General features: G+C 36.3%; 2 protein-coding genes across 2 annotated transcripts; both read right to left on the reverse strand.

Moving 5' to 3' along the window:
* Window positions 1-774: 774 nt before the first annotated feature.
* LOC131551368 (lysozyme C, milk isozyme) lies at window positions 775-11,771 on the reverse strand. Its single transcript, XM_058794326.1, has 6 exons — window positions 11,634-11,771; window positions 2,736-2,916; window positions 2,061-2,324; window positions 1,450-1,510; window positions 1,173-1,220; window positions 775-982 (listed from the first exon to the last, which is right to left on the reverse strand). The coding sequence occupies exons 2-6, from the start codon at window positions 2,872-2,874 to the stop codon at window positions 907-909; spliced, it is 588 nt and encodes a 195-aa protein (XP_058650309.1). The 5' UTR covers window positions 2,875-2,916; window positions 11,634-11,771; the 3' UTR covers window positions 775-906.
* On the reverse strand, window positions 5,605-8,150 carry LOC131549280 (uncharacterized). Its single transcript, XM_058791350.1, has 2 exons — window positions 7,341-8,150; window positions 5,605-6,831 (listed from the first exon to the last, which is right to left on the reverse strand). Exon 2 carries the CDS (start codon window positions 6,820-6,822, stop codon window positions 5,866-5,868), a length of 957 nt encoding a protein of 318 aa, XP_058647333.1. The 5' UTR covers window positions 6,823-6,831; window positions 7,341-8,150; the 3' UTR covers window positions 5,605-5,865.
* Window positions 11,772-13,758: the final 1,987 nt, after the last annotated feature.

Raw genomic sequence — 13,758 nt, forward strand, 5'->3', positions numbered from 1 at the left:
GTGGGGTAGATGCGTATCATATGCATGCGAAAACTGCGTATTATATGCACGCCAAACACGTTTGTATCACATGAACGCCAAAGTCCATTTTCCGTTTTTATTTGGCGTACTATTTATACGCATTTTCATGAAACCGGGCTGATTCTGAACTGAATTTTGCAGGGATTTTATACTGTAACATAATAAATCTATACAGAATTAAACCTCTTGATATTCATATTAGCTTTGCATTACAACAATGTATTGTATACTACATCGACATGAGAGTAAATCTTTGTGCTTGTTTTTACAGTAGGCTAAGTAATCACCATGTGTTTTACTTTGAAATACTGCCTAGTTAGACGCACTTTGTGTTGTACCACAATTTTTAGTAGAGGCATCAGTATTATGTCACTTTTTATATCTGCAAGACTGCATCAGTCCTCGTTTGCATTTAAATATAAAGCACAATCCTGGTAAGTTTTGCATTATCATGTAGTTATCTAAACTATTTCTAATAAAGACCATATTAAAGACTGCTAAGTGTCACTGAACTTTTTGCCCACATGCAGTTTGTTAACAAGCACGCCATCTAGTGGAAGTTCTATGTACTTAGCATTTTGCCTACTGAATACTGCCTAATAGTAAATAACTTACTGTATTTACCTGAACGTCTTTGTTTTCCATCCGATTTGGATTGGCTTTGGCAATAAAATGGACATAAACATTCAGCGCAAAACGTTCAACATCAGACACACGGGCCTCAATTAAATTCATGAGCACAACACTGCTTTTCAAATGGTTTTAATCACTCATATAGTACAAAACACAAGCTTGTGCTGGGATTTTGTTGTCTTGCAAGAAAGCTACGAATATAAATGCACATAAATGCAAAAGTAAAGCAGGGTGATACTAGAGGTCAAGACTTTAGGGCGTTTGACAGTCGGCGAAGTATGAAGAGGCCTTCATGGCCATACACTCTGGCTGGTGGATCAGTGAGATCCTATCATAGGAAAATAGAAAACATGAAAATATGATTTAAAATTTTTTTTTTTTTTTTTTAGAAAAGCTGGTTTAGTCAAGCCAGTGATATTAGCTATTGTAGTGATCTCAATACCAATTTTTAACATGCATGCAAACAGTAAATACGTGTTTTCCATGAATTGGTTCTTGTTCTTGTTTCATTCACTTACATTTCGTGGATGTGTCTAGCAGCTTTGCGGTCAGGAATCGGTGCAGTTCTGTTATAATCAGATGAACACAATATCAGGACACTTGCACTCACCTGCTTTATGAGGATTCACTACTAATATAATTTCTACATGAAATAAATATTAATACTACAGTCTGCAAAATTAATTAATACATCTACAAACAATGATGCATTATGTTATAGCACAGTTAATTAAATCATACTGCACTTGATAATATATGATTTCTGACATTTGTGTGCTCTATTAAATTACTCACACTGCATTTACAAGGGCCTGGACACAGGCTATGTCATCACTGGTGTTATCGTCAATCAGCTCTGAAAAGGAGAAAAATCACATTTCATTTTAGAAAATATTTATACATATAAAAAAGTCTTTTCTGCTCACCAAGGCTGCATATATTTGGTTGGATATAGAGTAAAAACAGAAATATACAACTTAAAATAACTGAATATATTTTAAAATGTAATTTATTCCTGTGATGCAAAGCTGTTTCAGCATCATTCCTCCAGTCTTTAGTGTCACATGATCCTTCAGAAATCATTCTAATATACTGATTTGCTGCTCAAGAAACATTTTTTGATAATTACCAATTTTTAAAACAGCTGTGCTGCTTAATATTTTTGTGGAAAACATACCCTTTTAAAGGATACTTCGATGAACAAAAAGTTCAAAAGAACAGCATTTATTATCATAGAAATCTTTTGTAACATTATACATTTCTTTACTGTCACTTGTGATCAATTAAATGCATCCTTGCAGAATAGAAGTATTAATTTCTTTCACAAGAACCCCAAACTGGTTCTGATCACCCTGTCATGGGTTATTTTGCCGTATCAACCAGTGCATCATATTAAATATACTCACTGTCGCAGGTCATTCTGCAGAGGTTCAGTGCACGACTTTGAGTAGAGTTGCACACCACGTGGTCACTAAGCTGGAACAAGCCGTACAGGGTCCAGACCTCGCTTTTGTTCTCATTGCTTTCATTACTGGAAGAGTCGTCTTTATTTTTTCCTCTGGGAGACCTACCACGGCGAGGACCGCGACCACCACGAGGCTCTTCTGGCTCAGCGATCATCTTAATGGTGCTGGTATTGAAGCCAGAGGTCAGCTGGACGTGACACACGACTGTAAAGAGAGTTTTCGATCATTTTAGTCATTTTTGAAGAATATTCTATTCCATACAACTTAAAAATTAAACTTTCACAGTGATGTTATAGAAGAACCATTTTGGGTCAAACCTTTCAGTGAACATTTCTTAAAATAGCCATTTAAATAAAAAAACAAACAAACAACAACAACAAAAAAAACCCTTCTTCCAAAGAACCCTCTATGGAATGGAAAGATTTCATGGACATTAAATATTCTTCATGGAAACCGCAATGCTAATAAAGAACCTTTACTTTTACGAGTGTATAATAAAAGTGATAAAAAAAATGACTATGCTCACCTGCAAACTACTTAAACAGTATTAACTATATGAATGTACACAGAAGCAGTGATCGGTATCTAAAGCTCGCGATGTAAATAGAAACTCACTCTGCGCCAGCACGTCTGCAGAATTAGGGATCTGCAGAGCAAGGCCTCTTTCAAGCTGCTGCTTCAGCTCACATTTACTCAAAATCACACCGTCACTCACGCCGACCGCCAGGAATAAAACAACCACAACTGCTAACATCTTCACGTCTGGATGAATTCTCACGATTTCTGTGTGTTCCTCCTACAGGGAATCGTTGCAAGTTGAGTGTAGATATAGACCCACCTGTTCCCCTGAGAGAGGCCATCTATGTGTCAGTGGATTATGTGAAATAAGAGTTTGAAAGGTTGTGTGTCAGTGTGTAGGAGGTTTTAAGGCACTTTGTGTTCTGTATGAAATGTTTTGGATTGGTTTCAGTGTTTCTGGGTTGCACAGATTCAAGTTTCAAGTCATCTTTTCAGAGTCACGTCTGAAGAATAGTCTTTGTCTCAGCCAGGATCGGATGTCATTTACAGGTTTTGTGAAGCCTCTAGACGACAGCTAGAAAGACCTGGACAGGCTGACTGGTACACGAGACAATGCTGGGTGGAGAACTGAGCTTGTCACATAGGAAACATACGTGGACACGAAAGTGATGGCAACCGCATGATCAGTTCATCTACTTTACAGTGATGCTGAGCTCTGAATTTAGGATCAATAAAAATAAAATAAATTCTTGAAGGGAAAACATTTTGTTGTAATACAATGATGCAAGCAATATATGAATTTTGCTTTGTTCCAGATCAACATGACTAGTTCATTTGTCACCATGCAGGGTGGAAAGCGTGCCAATGCATATAGTTCAGGAAGTTTGGGATTAAAATTAGGGCAGATATTATAGAAAAACATGTCAAACCTTACCACGATAAGGGTGCATATTAAAGACAGGGATAATGTACAGATAAATTCAAATATGTACAGATTATGACCCCTGTTTGCACAGTTTTACGAAATTATTAGTGAATGAAGCATTTGCTCATGCAAAATATTAGCACATAAATTTGCTCTTACCCTCGTTCTAATGTTGAGGAAATTTAGGGCATATTTTTTAGTATGCAGATTTTAACAAGGGAGCACATGCACACAGCTAGTAAAATGCATTTCAAATCCACTTCAAAAGTAAATTTCCGTTCAACTTCATCACAACCTTTCTCGCGTGCACAGGCTTTCCGACTGAGCACATGTGCAGAAAGACGTGCTGTCTTGTATGTCCTTGCATGCACATGGATTTATTTTATTGCAGGGGCGTAGGCATCATTTCAAAAGTGAGGGGGACAGAAATGTCAAATGTAGCCTACTTTCTTCTTTTATTTTTCTCTTATTTCTTATTTTAATTGTCTAAGAAATAAAATACACTGCTGGACAATAACCAGTAATTTGTATTGTGTAATATTTTTCTTATTTTCCTAATGACAATTTTATGATTTGTTTATATAACATTTCTTTCCATTTTTATCACCGAAGGCGGCAGAATATTTTCTATATTTCAATTAGCACTGCATTATTCACATACTTTATTTATAACCTGGATTTGAAAAACACACATAAACCAAATATTGTCACAACAGTGTGTTTAATGTCTTCACGTTTTATCAGCCAAATGTTTTTATATGTTTTATGGTAAGACACACCAATTTTCATTATCAAGCAGCAAAACTAGCTGTTTTGTACAGCTAGAAATAGCTGGATGTGGATGAGACTGGAAACTAGAATTTATAAATGCTCTTACGGGAAGAAAAAGGTGGTAGCTGGATGCTTTTGTCCATATTAGGGATTTCCTGGCACATCATAAGTTATTACTTCTATCAGTCCATCTTGGACTTTCTGCACTAGAGCGCCCTCCAGTTGAGTATGAATGAAACATACACTGCATGAAAGTGTTGAGCACTGTGGGATGTTTGTCGCCTCATTCTGGATACAAATAAAAATATCAGGTCATGCACAAACTATCCTGTTGTAACGAAGCCGATGAGATGAGAGGCGAGCGGATCCAAGTGCAATGCTTTTATTAATAAACGTGGTCGAAAAACAGGCAGGGTCGAACAACTGGCAAAACTGGTATATAGAGGGCTAGACAAGAGAGGGAAACCAAAACGAGAGCAATAATCCAGGCAGGGGCGAACAGACTCCAAACGGAAAGACGAAGGGTTAATCCAATATACACAGGTAGGAGTCAGGGAAAGGAAAACAAGGCAACGCGAGAAGACAAGACTAACATGAAATGGAGACTAGACTCAGCAAAGCAGCTATCACTAAGTGAATGATAAAAGCAGAACAATACTGGAGTTAAACCGAAACACAGAACTGCACAGTAAGGCAGCTAACACTAGAAGAGAACTATACGCAGACCAATACTCAGCAGTGACTGAGAGGAACTCCATGGCTTAAGTAAGGCGTGTAATCAGTGCAATCAGCTGTGTGATCAGTGCAATCAGCTGTGTGTGTCGTCAGTGCAATGGATGATGGGAATTGTAGTTTGAGGTGATGTGCAACAGTTTGTGTAGTGCAAGAGTCAATGTGGTGAGCGAGTGACCTCTGATGGTGAATGAACGGAAGTGCATGGACAGGATTCGTGACACCTGTTTCTTTGAATGTATATCTAGATTTATTTATTTATTTATTTTAATAAATAAAAATATTTTATTCTTATTCTACACCCATGTTATATTGTAAAGGTTTTAGTTTAAAATTATTTATCAGTCATTTTCATACATAGATTTTAAGTACAAATATGTGCAAATGCGCTGAATGAAACCCACTGTCCTCACATATTTTGTGTTCACTGTATTGTTATAAATTGTTAAGAAACATATTTTAGTTTTATAGAATGGAAAATGTCTTTAATTTTGCTCTGCATTTATTGAAATGAAATGAAACATGAAACAACCCACTATACAATCAGAACATTTCAACATTGGCTACCATATGATTATGTCACAGAAGAACCCAAAACTAAATTCCAGAAGCTTACTTATATTATAAGTGGATTCCAGGGGAAAAATAAATAAATAAATAAATAAAATACAGTGTATGATATGAGCCCTTTCACCATTCAGAAATTACTATTGGTTTATTCTATTCTCCAGCAAGTGAGGTGGTTGGAAACTGAGATGGGTCTTGAAGATTAGATTGTTCTGGAGCCTTTGGTGGAGCTTAATTGTGGAAGACAGGGTGGGGCTTGTGGGGAGATTTGTGGAAGGGCCTCTTGTGGGGCTTGTGGGGAGGTTTGTGGGGTCTTCTGGTGGAGGTGGTGGTGGGGCTTGAGGTGGAGGTTGCATTGGGAATTATGGTCGAGGACAGGGTGGAGCTTGAGGTTGTGGTGGGGCTTGAGGTTGAGGTTTCGTTGGAAGTAGTTGGACTTGTGGTGGAAGTTGAGGTTGCAGTAGAGGTTTCGGTGGAGGTTGTAGTAGGGCCTGAGGTCGCATTGGGGATTATGGTGGAAGTTGAGTTTGTAGTAGAGGTTTCGGTGGAGGTTGTAGTAGGGCCTGAGGTGGAGGCCGCATTGGGGATTATGGTGGAAGTTGAGGTTGCAGTAGAGGTTTCGGTACAGGTTTCGGTAGAGGTTGTAGTAGGGCCTGAGGTCGCATTGGGGATTATGGTGGAAGTTGAGTTTGTAGTAGAGGTTTCGGTGGAGGTTGTAGTAGGGCCTGAGGTGGAGGCCGCATTGGGGGTTATGGTGGAAGTTGAGTTTGGAGTAGAGGTTTCGGTGGAGGTTGTAGTAGGGCCTGAGGTGGAGGCCGCATTGGGGGTTATGGTGGAAGTTGAGGTTGCAGTAGAGGTTTCGGTGGAGGTTGTAGTAGGGCCTGAGGTGGAGGCCGCATTGGGGATTATGGTGGAAGTTGAGGTTGCAGTAGAGGTTTCGGTGGAGGTTGTAGTAGGGCCTGAGGTGGAGGCCGCATTGGGGATTATGGTGGAAGTTGAGGTTGTAGTAGAGGTTTCGGTGTAGGTCGGCCTTGAGGAAGTTATTGTGATGGGTCTTGAGGTTCTAATGACTTGAATACTTGGAGGTGGCCTAAAATGTGTAATGAGGGACTGGTGAGCCTCACACGTACTGAACACCAGCAGAACCAGAGCCAACACCGACATCTTCACTGGAAGAATGCTCTCCATCTCTGATATCTTGAGATTAAACACAGGAAGTTAAACACACTTTAACCGTTTTATATTTGAGAAACACATTTGACATTATGATACGAAATTGCTTTGTATATGTCTGGAAATAAAACCAAGAACAAATCACCATTTTAATGAGTTTAGGCTGACAAATCACCAACAAATCAAGAACAAATTACCAATTTAATGGGTTTAGGATGAAAAGTCAATATGTGTAATTTAGGAAATAAAAAGTAACATTATTTTAGATATCTTGCAAACAAACAAACAAAATAATTATATAAATTGTATTATATGACGTTTTATTATATTTGTTATAAAAAAAATCCATTAGAACTGTCAGATGCAATATAAAAGTATATTTGAAAACTTTAATGTTGGGATTAATCATGATTAATTTTAGAAAAATTTGCGAATAATTAGTCTTTTTAAAAAAATGTTTTATTGATAGCACTAATACAAACACATTTGATTTAGCAATAATATAACTGATAACATATATATAAATCTCTTACCAGATGTTCTGTTGTTGGAGATTCAGATGAATGAGAGTCTTCAAATGTTCCTCAGTCTTCACTGTCTTCTGTATGTGACCCATCAGACTTTTATATATTTGAATTGTCTCCACCTGCAGCCGCACCTTTGCTTTTGATTCATTCCACCATTATTGATGTTGGTCTAGGTTTTTTTTTTTTTTTTAATATATATACATGTGTCAGCTAGAAGATGATGGGCTCTCCTTGCTGAGTTTTGGTTCCTCCCAAGGTTTCTTTCTCATCCTCCCTAACTAAACGTTTCGGGAAGTTATATAAATATTATCTCTTTTTTTTTCTTCCAGTTTTTAGTTGCCTTGTAGCAAATTGAATTGAATCTTGGGTAACACTTTACTTAAAGCATTTATGTATAATGCACTATAAAGGGTTAATATAGGGTATAATGCATTGTAATTATTCATAATGTGCATTGTAATACATTATATATTGTTGTAAATAATTATAATCGAATTTAAAATGCATAGTGTAACAATGAATTGACGTTATAATGTATTAAATTGTGGTTACAATTATTTCTGAGATTGTACAATGCATATAAGGTGCATTACAAGCAGTGTTGGGTAAGTTACTTTCAAAAAGTAATTAATTACTATTATTAATTACATAATCAATATTGTATTTAAATCACTTTACTAATTACTCTGTCTGAAAAGTAATTTAGTTACTCAATAAGTAACTTAATTATTCAAATCGCTAATTAGGCTACATCTTAAAATCCCTATAAACCTTAATAGAAATCAAACTCTTTATTCTTTCAATTTGAGTCAAACATAGAATAGTTTAGCCTTTTAGCTTTAAAACAACTGTAATACTTAAACATTTTTATAAAAAATTTAACCTTCTTTGGTTAACAAATAGAAATACTCTAAATAACAAAATATATGAATAACAAAAAAGCTTAAGAAAAGTTAAACAATACATTTCAGTTTGGCAAGACGTTCAGGGAAAGCCCAACTAGTAAAACCCGTACAGGTTTATGTAAAAATAACATGTTAACTAATGTAGGTAAGGTAAGAATAAATTACATAAATGATCTTCTCTGCTGAATAAAGCCGTGTCAGATCGCGCTGTTCTTCTGAGGTTAATTCCTCATAGCAGAACTTCTTTCAAAAACGATGAAAATGAGACAAATCTTGTTTTTTGTTTGTTTGCTTTTTTTTAATCTATTTTTTATTTTTTTGTATCTAGATGAGGGTGATTTTGCGCAGGTGACTGCATATAATGAGCTCAGATACCGGAAAGACTGAACCTCCCTTTAGTTTCATAAGGATTACATAATCAGAGAATATTCATTTTTGATTTGAATTCTTTCATTTAAAAGTAGACACTTCAAGCTTTCAGATACAGGAAAGACTGTAGGCCAACCTAGCTTCAGTTGCATACAGATTACATAATCAGGAATATTCGTTTTCGATTTGAATTTGTTCAATTTAAAAGTAGACACTTCAAGCTTCATATACCGGAAAGACTGTGCCTTGCTTTCATACTGATTACATAATCAGGAATATTTGTTTTCTATTTGAATTCGTTAATATATGTCACGTCACATTAAAGAGCTTGAAAATCAAATTATTGTAAGACACATAATTTGTGTTTCGCTATAAAACTGATTTTGAAAGCTGATTTTTTTTTTTTTATATTAAAAGAACTAAAAGCACAAAGCTTGGGTGGCTGGCACACTACAAATAACGAATGCAATTACAAGGCATAATTAATGTATTAAAATATTTTTATAAAGTATTATACATAAAGGCTTTAAGTAAAGTGGTACCGAATCTTGTATTAAATGTAATTGAATTTTGGGCTATATTGACGTCCTTGTTCTTAAAAGAACTGTCTAGAACAACAGGATTATATACCAGGTTCACTGCAAAATCAACAAGGCTGCAATTACTGTGCAACAACTGCAGTTGTTGTCATGATATGTTGCTGTTGGAGTTAACATATATTGTTTCATGTTGTATGCAATCTCTCTAATATTTGCCAGTTATATCATACATAAAGAGTCGCTGATGTTCAGGTATTTTTATATTCAGTTACATTCATAAACTGTATCTTACTGTTTATTCATGAGGTCAAAGTTTGGCTAGTTAGCATGGGTCAGTTATTGAGATCATCTCTTTCATGCTGCTCCTGATTGTTGAAACCTGTTTTTTCTTTGGGAGGATTGGTTTTCAGGGTGGACCTTCTCTGTTGAGCCTGTTTAAAACAATGCAATGCAGTGCATTTTTGATTACCTGAGTATGAAAGTTTATATAATTCACAATCAAAACCAAAACCACACCGTTTTATATTCAGGACCGGAACGGGTTTTGCAACCTTAAGACGTCATGGTTGCAAACAATTATTCAGCTAATCCGGATTAAGTAAAAAAATTAAGAAAAAATCATATAAGAAAAAACAATGAATACAGGGTGTTACCATCAAAACAAAACAAAAATACTTAACAAAAGCATGATTTTTTTTTCTGTGTGATCGGAAACAAAAGTAAGTGATAAAGTAAAGCCATATTCATTTGGATTATTTGTAATGTAGTAAGGAGAATTTAAACTGTAAAAATATGATTAAACATTACATTATCATCATGTTTATATATATATATATATATATATATATATATATATATATATGAAGAGTTCAGATGCAAAAGCATCTAAGTGCCGTTTGAAATTTTGTTCTAAAATGATTATTTTTCTCAGGCTCCTGTGTGTAGGTTCAGTAATTTCACTTTAATGGCAATGAATAGGTTCTTTTCGATTTCAGGCACTCAGAGGCTTTTGCATCTGAACTCTTCATATATATATATATATATAGTTTTGGCTGTATAATTTTAGCTGTACTTGTGAAGAATATTAAAACCACTGCACTTCAACACATAACAAGGAACTGGAAACTCTTTGAACATATGAAAACCAATTAGATTTTTTATTATTATTTACTATTATATAACATGTGTTTTATAGGGACAAATCATGCATTTCTAATCTGGTTCAGATCTTTCTTGTTGTAGTCTGGTGTCACATAACCAGTGTATTTAAAAACCATTAGTGTATTTTACTCTGTTTATAGAACCTGCTGTGTCACCTAGAAACCAAACCACAACATTTAATACTGAACATAAAGTGGCATAAATCCACCTACAGTAGGCCTACACACTGACATACAACAACCTCAAACTCTTTCATTCTACACAAGCCATCAACACAAAGATGAGCCCCTCAGAGGAACAGGTGAGGCTTACAGTCAACAGTTGTCCTCGTTTTCCAGGCACAGTTTCTGTTTTTGTATCTGTATTTGGTGGCTTATACCAATTTGACAAGAAAGGAAAGAGGCAGAGGCCAAAGGTTCACTGGACCAACAATAGCTGTTTCAGCTGTGTAATTGTTCGTCTTCCTCCTATAATTATTTTTTCCCGCTAGTTTTGCATTTGAAAACTGGCCCAGAGTCAACATCCTCAGGAGTGTTATCATGTCGCCCTTGTCAGCTACAAATTAAGCCATATAATTACACCTTTAAAGCTGCAGTCCGTAACTTTTTTTAGTTAAAATATTTGAGCAAGTACATAACCAGCCAGTGTTCAAAATTATTGCCTTACTTTAGCCCGATTCACAACGGTTAGCTCATAATAATGTTTTCTAATTTGAGTGGTAGGAGTAGGTTTTCGCAGGAAATTCGAAAAAACATTATCTGAAAACATAAAGAAGTTGTCCCGGCTAGTAGGCTATCGCATGTGAGGATCCTGCAGGTGACGGATCGTTTATAGCCTTTTCTCACAGCAGCTAGAATAATTAAATATTTTGATGGCGGATTGTAATCCAGAAAGGATTATGTGTTTATGAAACACATGTGAATGAAATTAAATTATATTCCAGTTTTAAATGTGCTTCTGATTACAGATAGCCTGGGATTACACAAGATTTGTATTTTAAAGAAAACCAGTTAGAAGGGAGAATAATTTGCTTTTTGGGTTAAAATAATTTCTTATATGAAATTCGAATGGCATGACAATTATATATTAGACTGTACAGAAATTGAAATCTACACGCTAAAACACACTATACTCAGTCACGCAATGCTGATGTTGTTAACATTAACAATTTGAGAATAAAGTATAACAATAATAATACTTTGCACGGTTTGATGTGATATGAGCTAACCGATCTTTAGATTAAATCACCATTGGAAGCAGCGATTTATGGTAGTGTTTTTTTTCCCTCATTTGGGCAGAACAAACGTGGCAGACTTGTAACTTACTTGTTCAGATGGTAATATACGGTGAAAATTCTTATCTGGGTCATATATCCCAAGACGTAGGCTAGAATCTGTGTTTGAGAAGAACAGTAAACATCCACACCGGTGCGTGACAGACTGCCACACATTCACCTCAAAACATTAGATTCATCCGCGCTGGAGCCGTGCCGACTCACAACCCACATAAGCGAGATAATTCCGCAAGCAGCTTGCAATTCCAGGTTTTCAAACATAGATGGCGACAAAGAGGCAAAATTTACGGACTGCAGCTTTAAATAACACAATAAACCACCTTTAACACAAAACATACTTCAAACTGCATCTCGAGACCCCGTGTTCTCTTCAATTCGTTGCGCTCCGTCTGTTTTTGAACCGAAATCTTGTCCTGTATTGCGTCAAATATGAAATTGCACATATGAATATTATTTTTACGTATTTTTCGTTTAATGATGCACCAAATGTTCTCTATAGGTGAAATATCTGGACTGTAGGGAGGCCAATTCAGCACCCGGACTCTTCTACTACGAAGCCATGCTGTTGTAATAGCTGCAGTATGTGGTTTTGCATTGTCCTGCTGAAATACACAAGGCCTTCCCTGAAATACACGTCGTCTGGAGGGGAGCATATTTTGCTCTAAAACCTTTATATACCTTTCAGCATTCATAGTGCCTTCCAAAACATGCAAGTTGCCCATACCGTATGCACTTATGCACCCCCATACCATCAGAGATGCTGGCTTTTGAACTGAACGCTGATAACACGCTGGAAGGTCTCCCTCCTCTTTAGCCCGGAGGACACGGCGTCCGTGATTTCTAACAAGAATGTCAAATTTGGACTCGTCTGACCATAGAATACTTTTCCTCTTTGAAACAGTCCATTTTAAATGAGCCTTGGCCCACAGGACACGACGGCGCTTCTGGACCTTATTCACATATGGCTTGCTTTTTGCATGATAGAGATTTAGTTGGTATCTGCAGATGGCACGGCAGATTGTGTTTACCGACAGTGGTTTCTGGAAGTATTCCTGGGCCCATTTATTAATGTCAATGACATCATGCCAATGAGTGATGCAGTGTTGTCTGAGGGCCCGAAGACCACGGGTATCCAACAAAGGTCTTCGACCTTGTCCCTTACGCACAGAGGTTTCTCCAGTTTCTCTGAATCTTTTGATGATGTTATGCACCGTAGATGATGAGATTTGCAAAGCCTTTGCAATTTGACGTTGAGGAACATTGTTTTTAAAGTATTCCACAATCTTTTTACGCTGTCTTTCACAGATTGGAGAGCCTCTGCCCATCTTTACTTCTGAGAGACTCTGCCTCTCTAAGAGATCCCTTTTATAGACCCTTTTTCTGTTAGTAAACATTGTTTTTCTGTGGCGGAGCTTAGGTGGAGGCAGAAAGATTCCACTGATTGCTTCACTAACACTAGCTATTGAGTTTGTTAGCTAGTTTTTTTTAGAGATTTTACCTGCATATATAAAATCACTCACTGTGCAGGACCGTGATTGTTATTTAAATAAGTTAACTTTAACGGACGAAACCAGATTGGCCAACCTGTACGCACTCAAGGTATGGACTGTCTGACAGGATTACCTCCGGTTGAGTGACTCACATCTATAGAGAAACCTAATGTGTAGTAAAGAGAAACTCACCTGTGTCTATCTAGTTATGAAGATGTATATATTTCAATTTCAGCAGGCAACTATTTTTACAGCTACATGAGAGTGAACTGGGCCAAAATACAAAAAGTAAGTTAAACATTCAATGTGATGGATATATTATTTGAAGATGTATGCATCATGTAATGGCCAAATAGTTATTTTAAAGTATATACATCCTGTAAATGATGTAAGTTAAGTTTACGGTGACATTACAGTACCTTTACAATACTTTACATACAGTACATTTAAAGTAAAATGTGAATATTTTCTAGAAATAAAAATTCCAGAAACTAATTTTGAACTTTCTGTGTTTGATTATTCTTTCTTACAAAGTTCTTAGAAATTCCAGCCACTATCAGTCACAACAATGTACTGTATATTACAGATGATTAAGCATATACATCATCAGTTTGTTGTTTTATGCACACAGACATTTCATACATGACATAGTCGTGAGATGCATAA

This window comes from Onychostoma macrolepis, chromosome 01 (genome assembly GCF_012432095.1).
Source record: "Onychostoma macrolepis isolate SWU-2019 chromosome 01, ASM1243209v1, whole genome shotgun sequence".
NCBI lineage: Eukaryota > Metazoa > Chordata > Actinopteri > Cypriniformes > Cyprinidae > Onychostoma > Onychostoma macrolepis.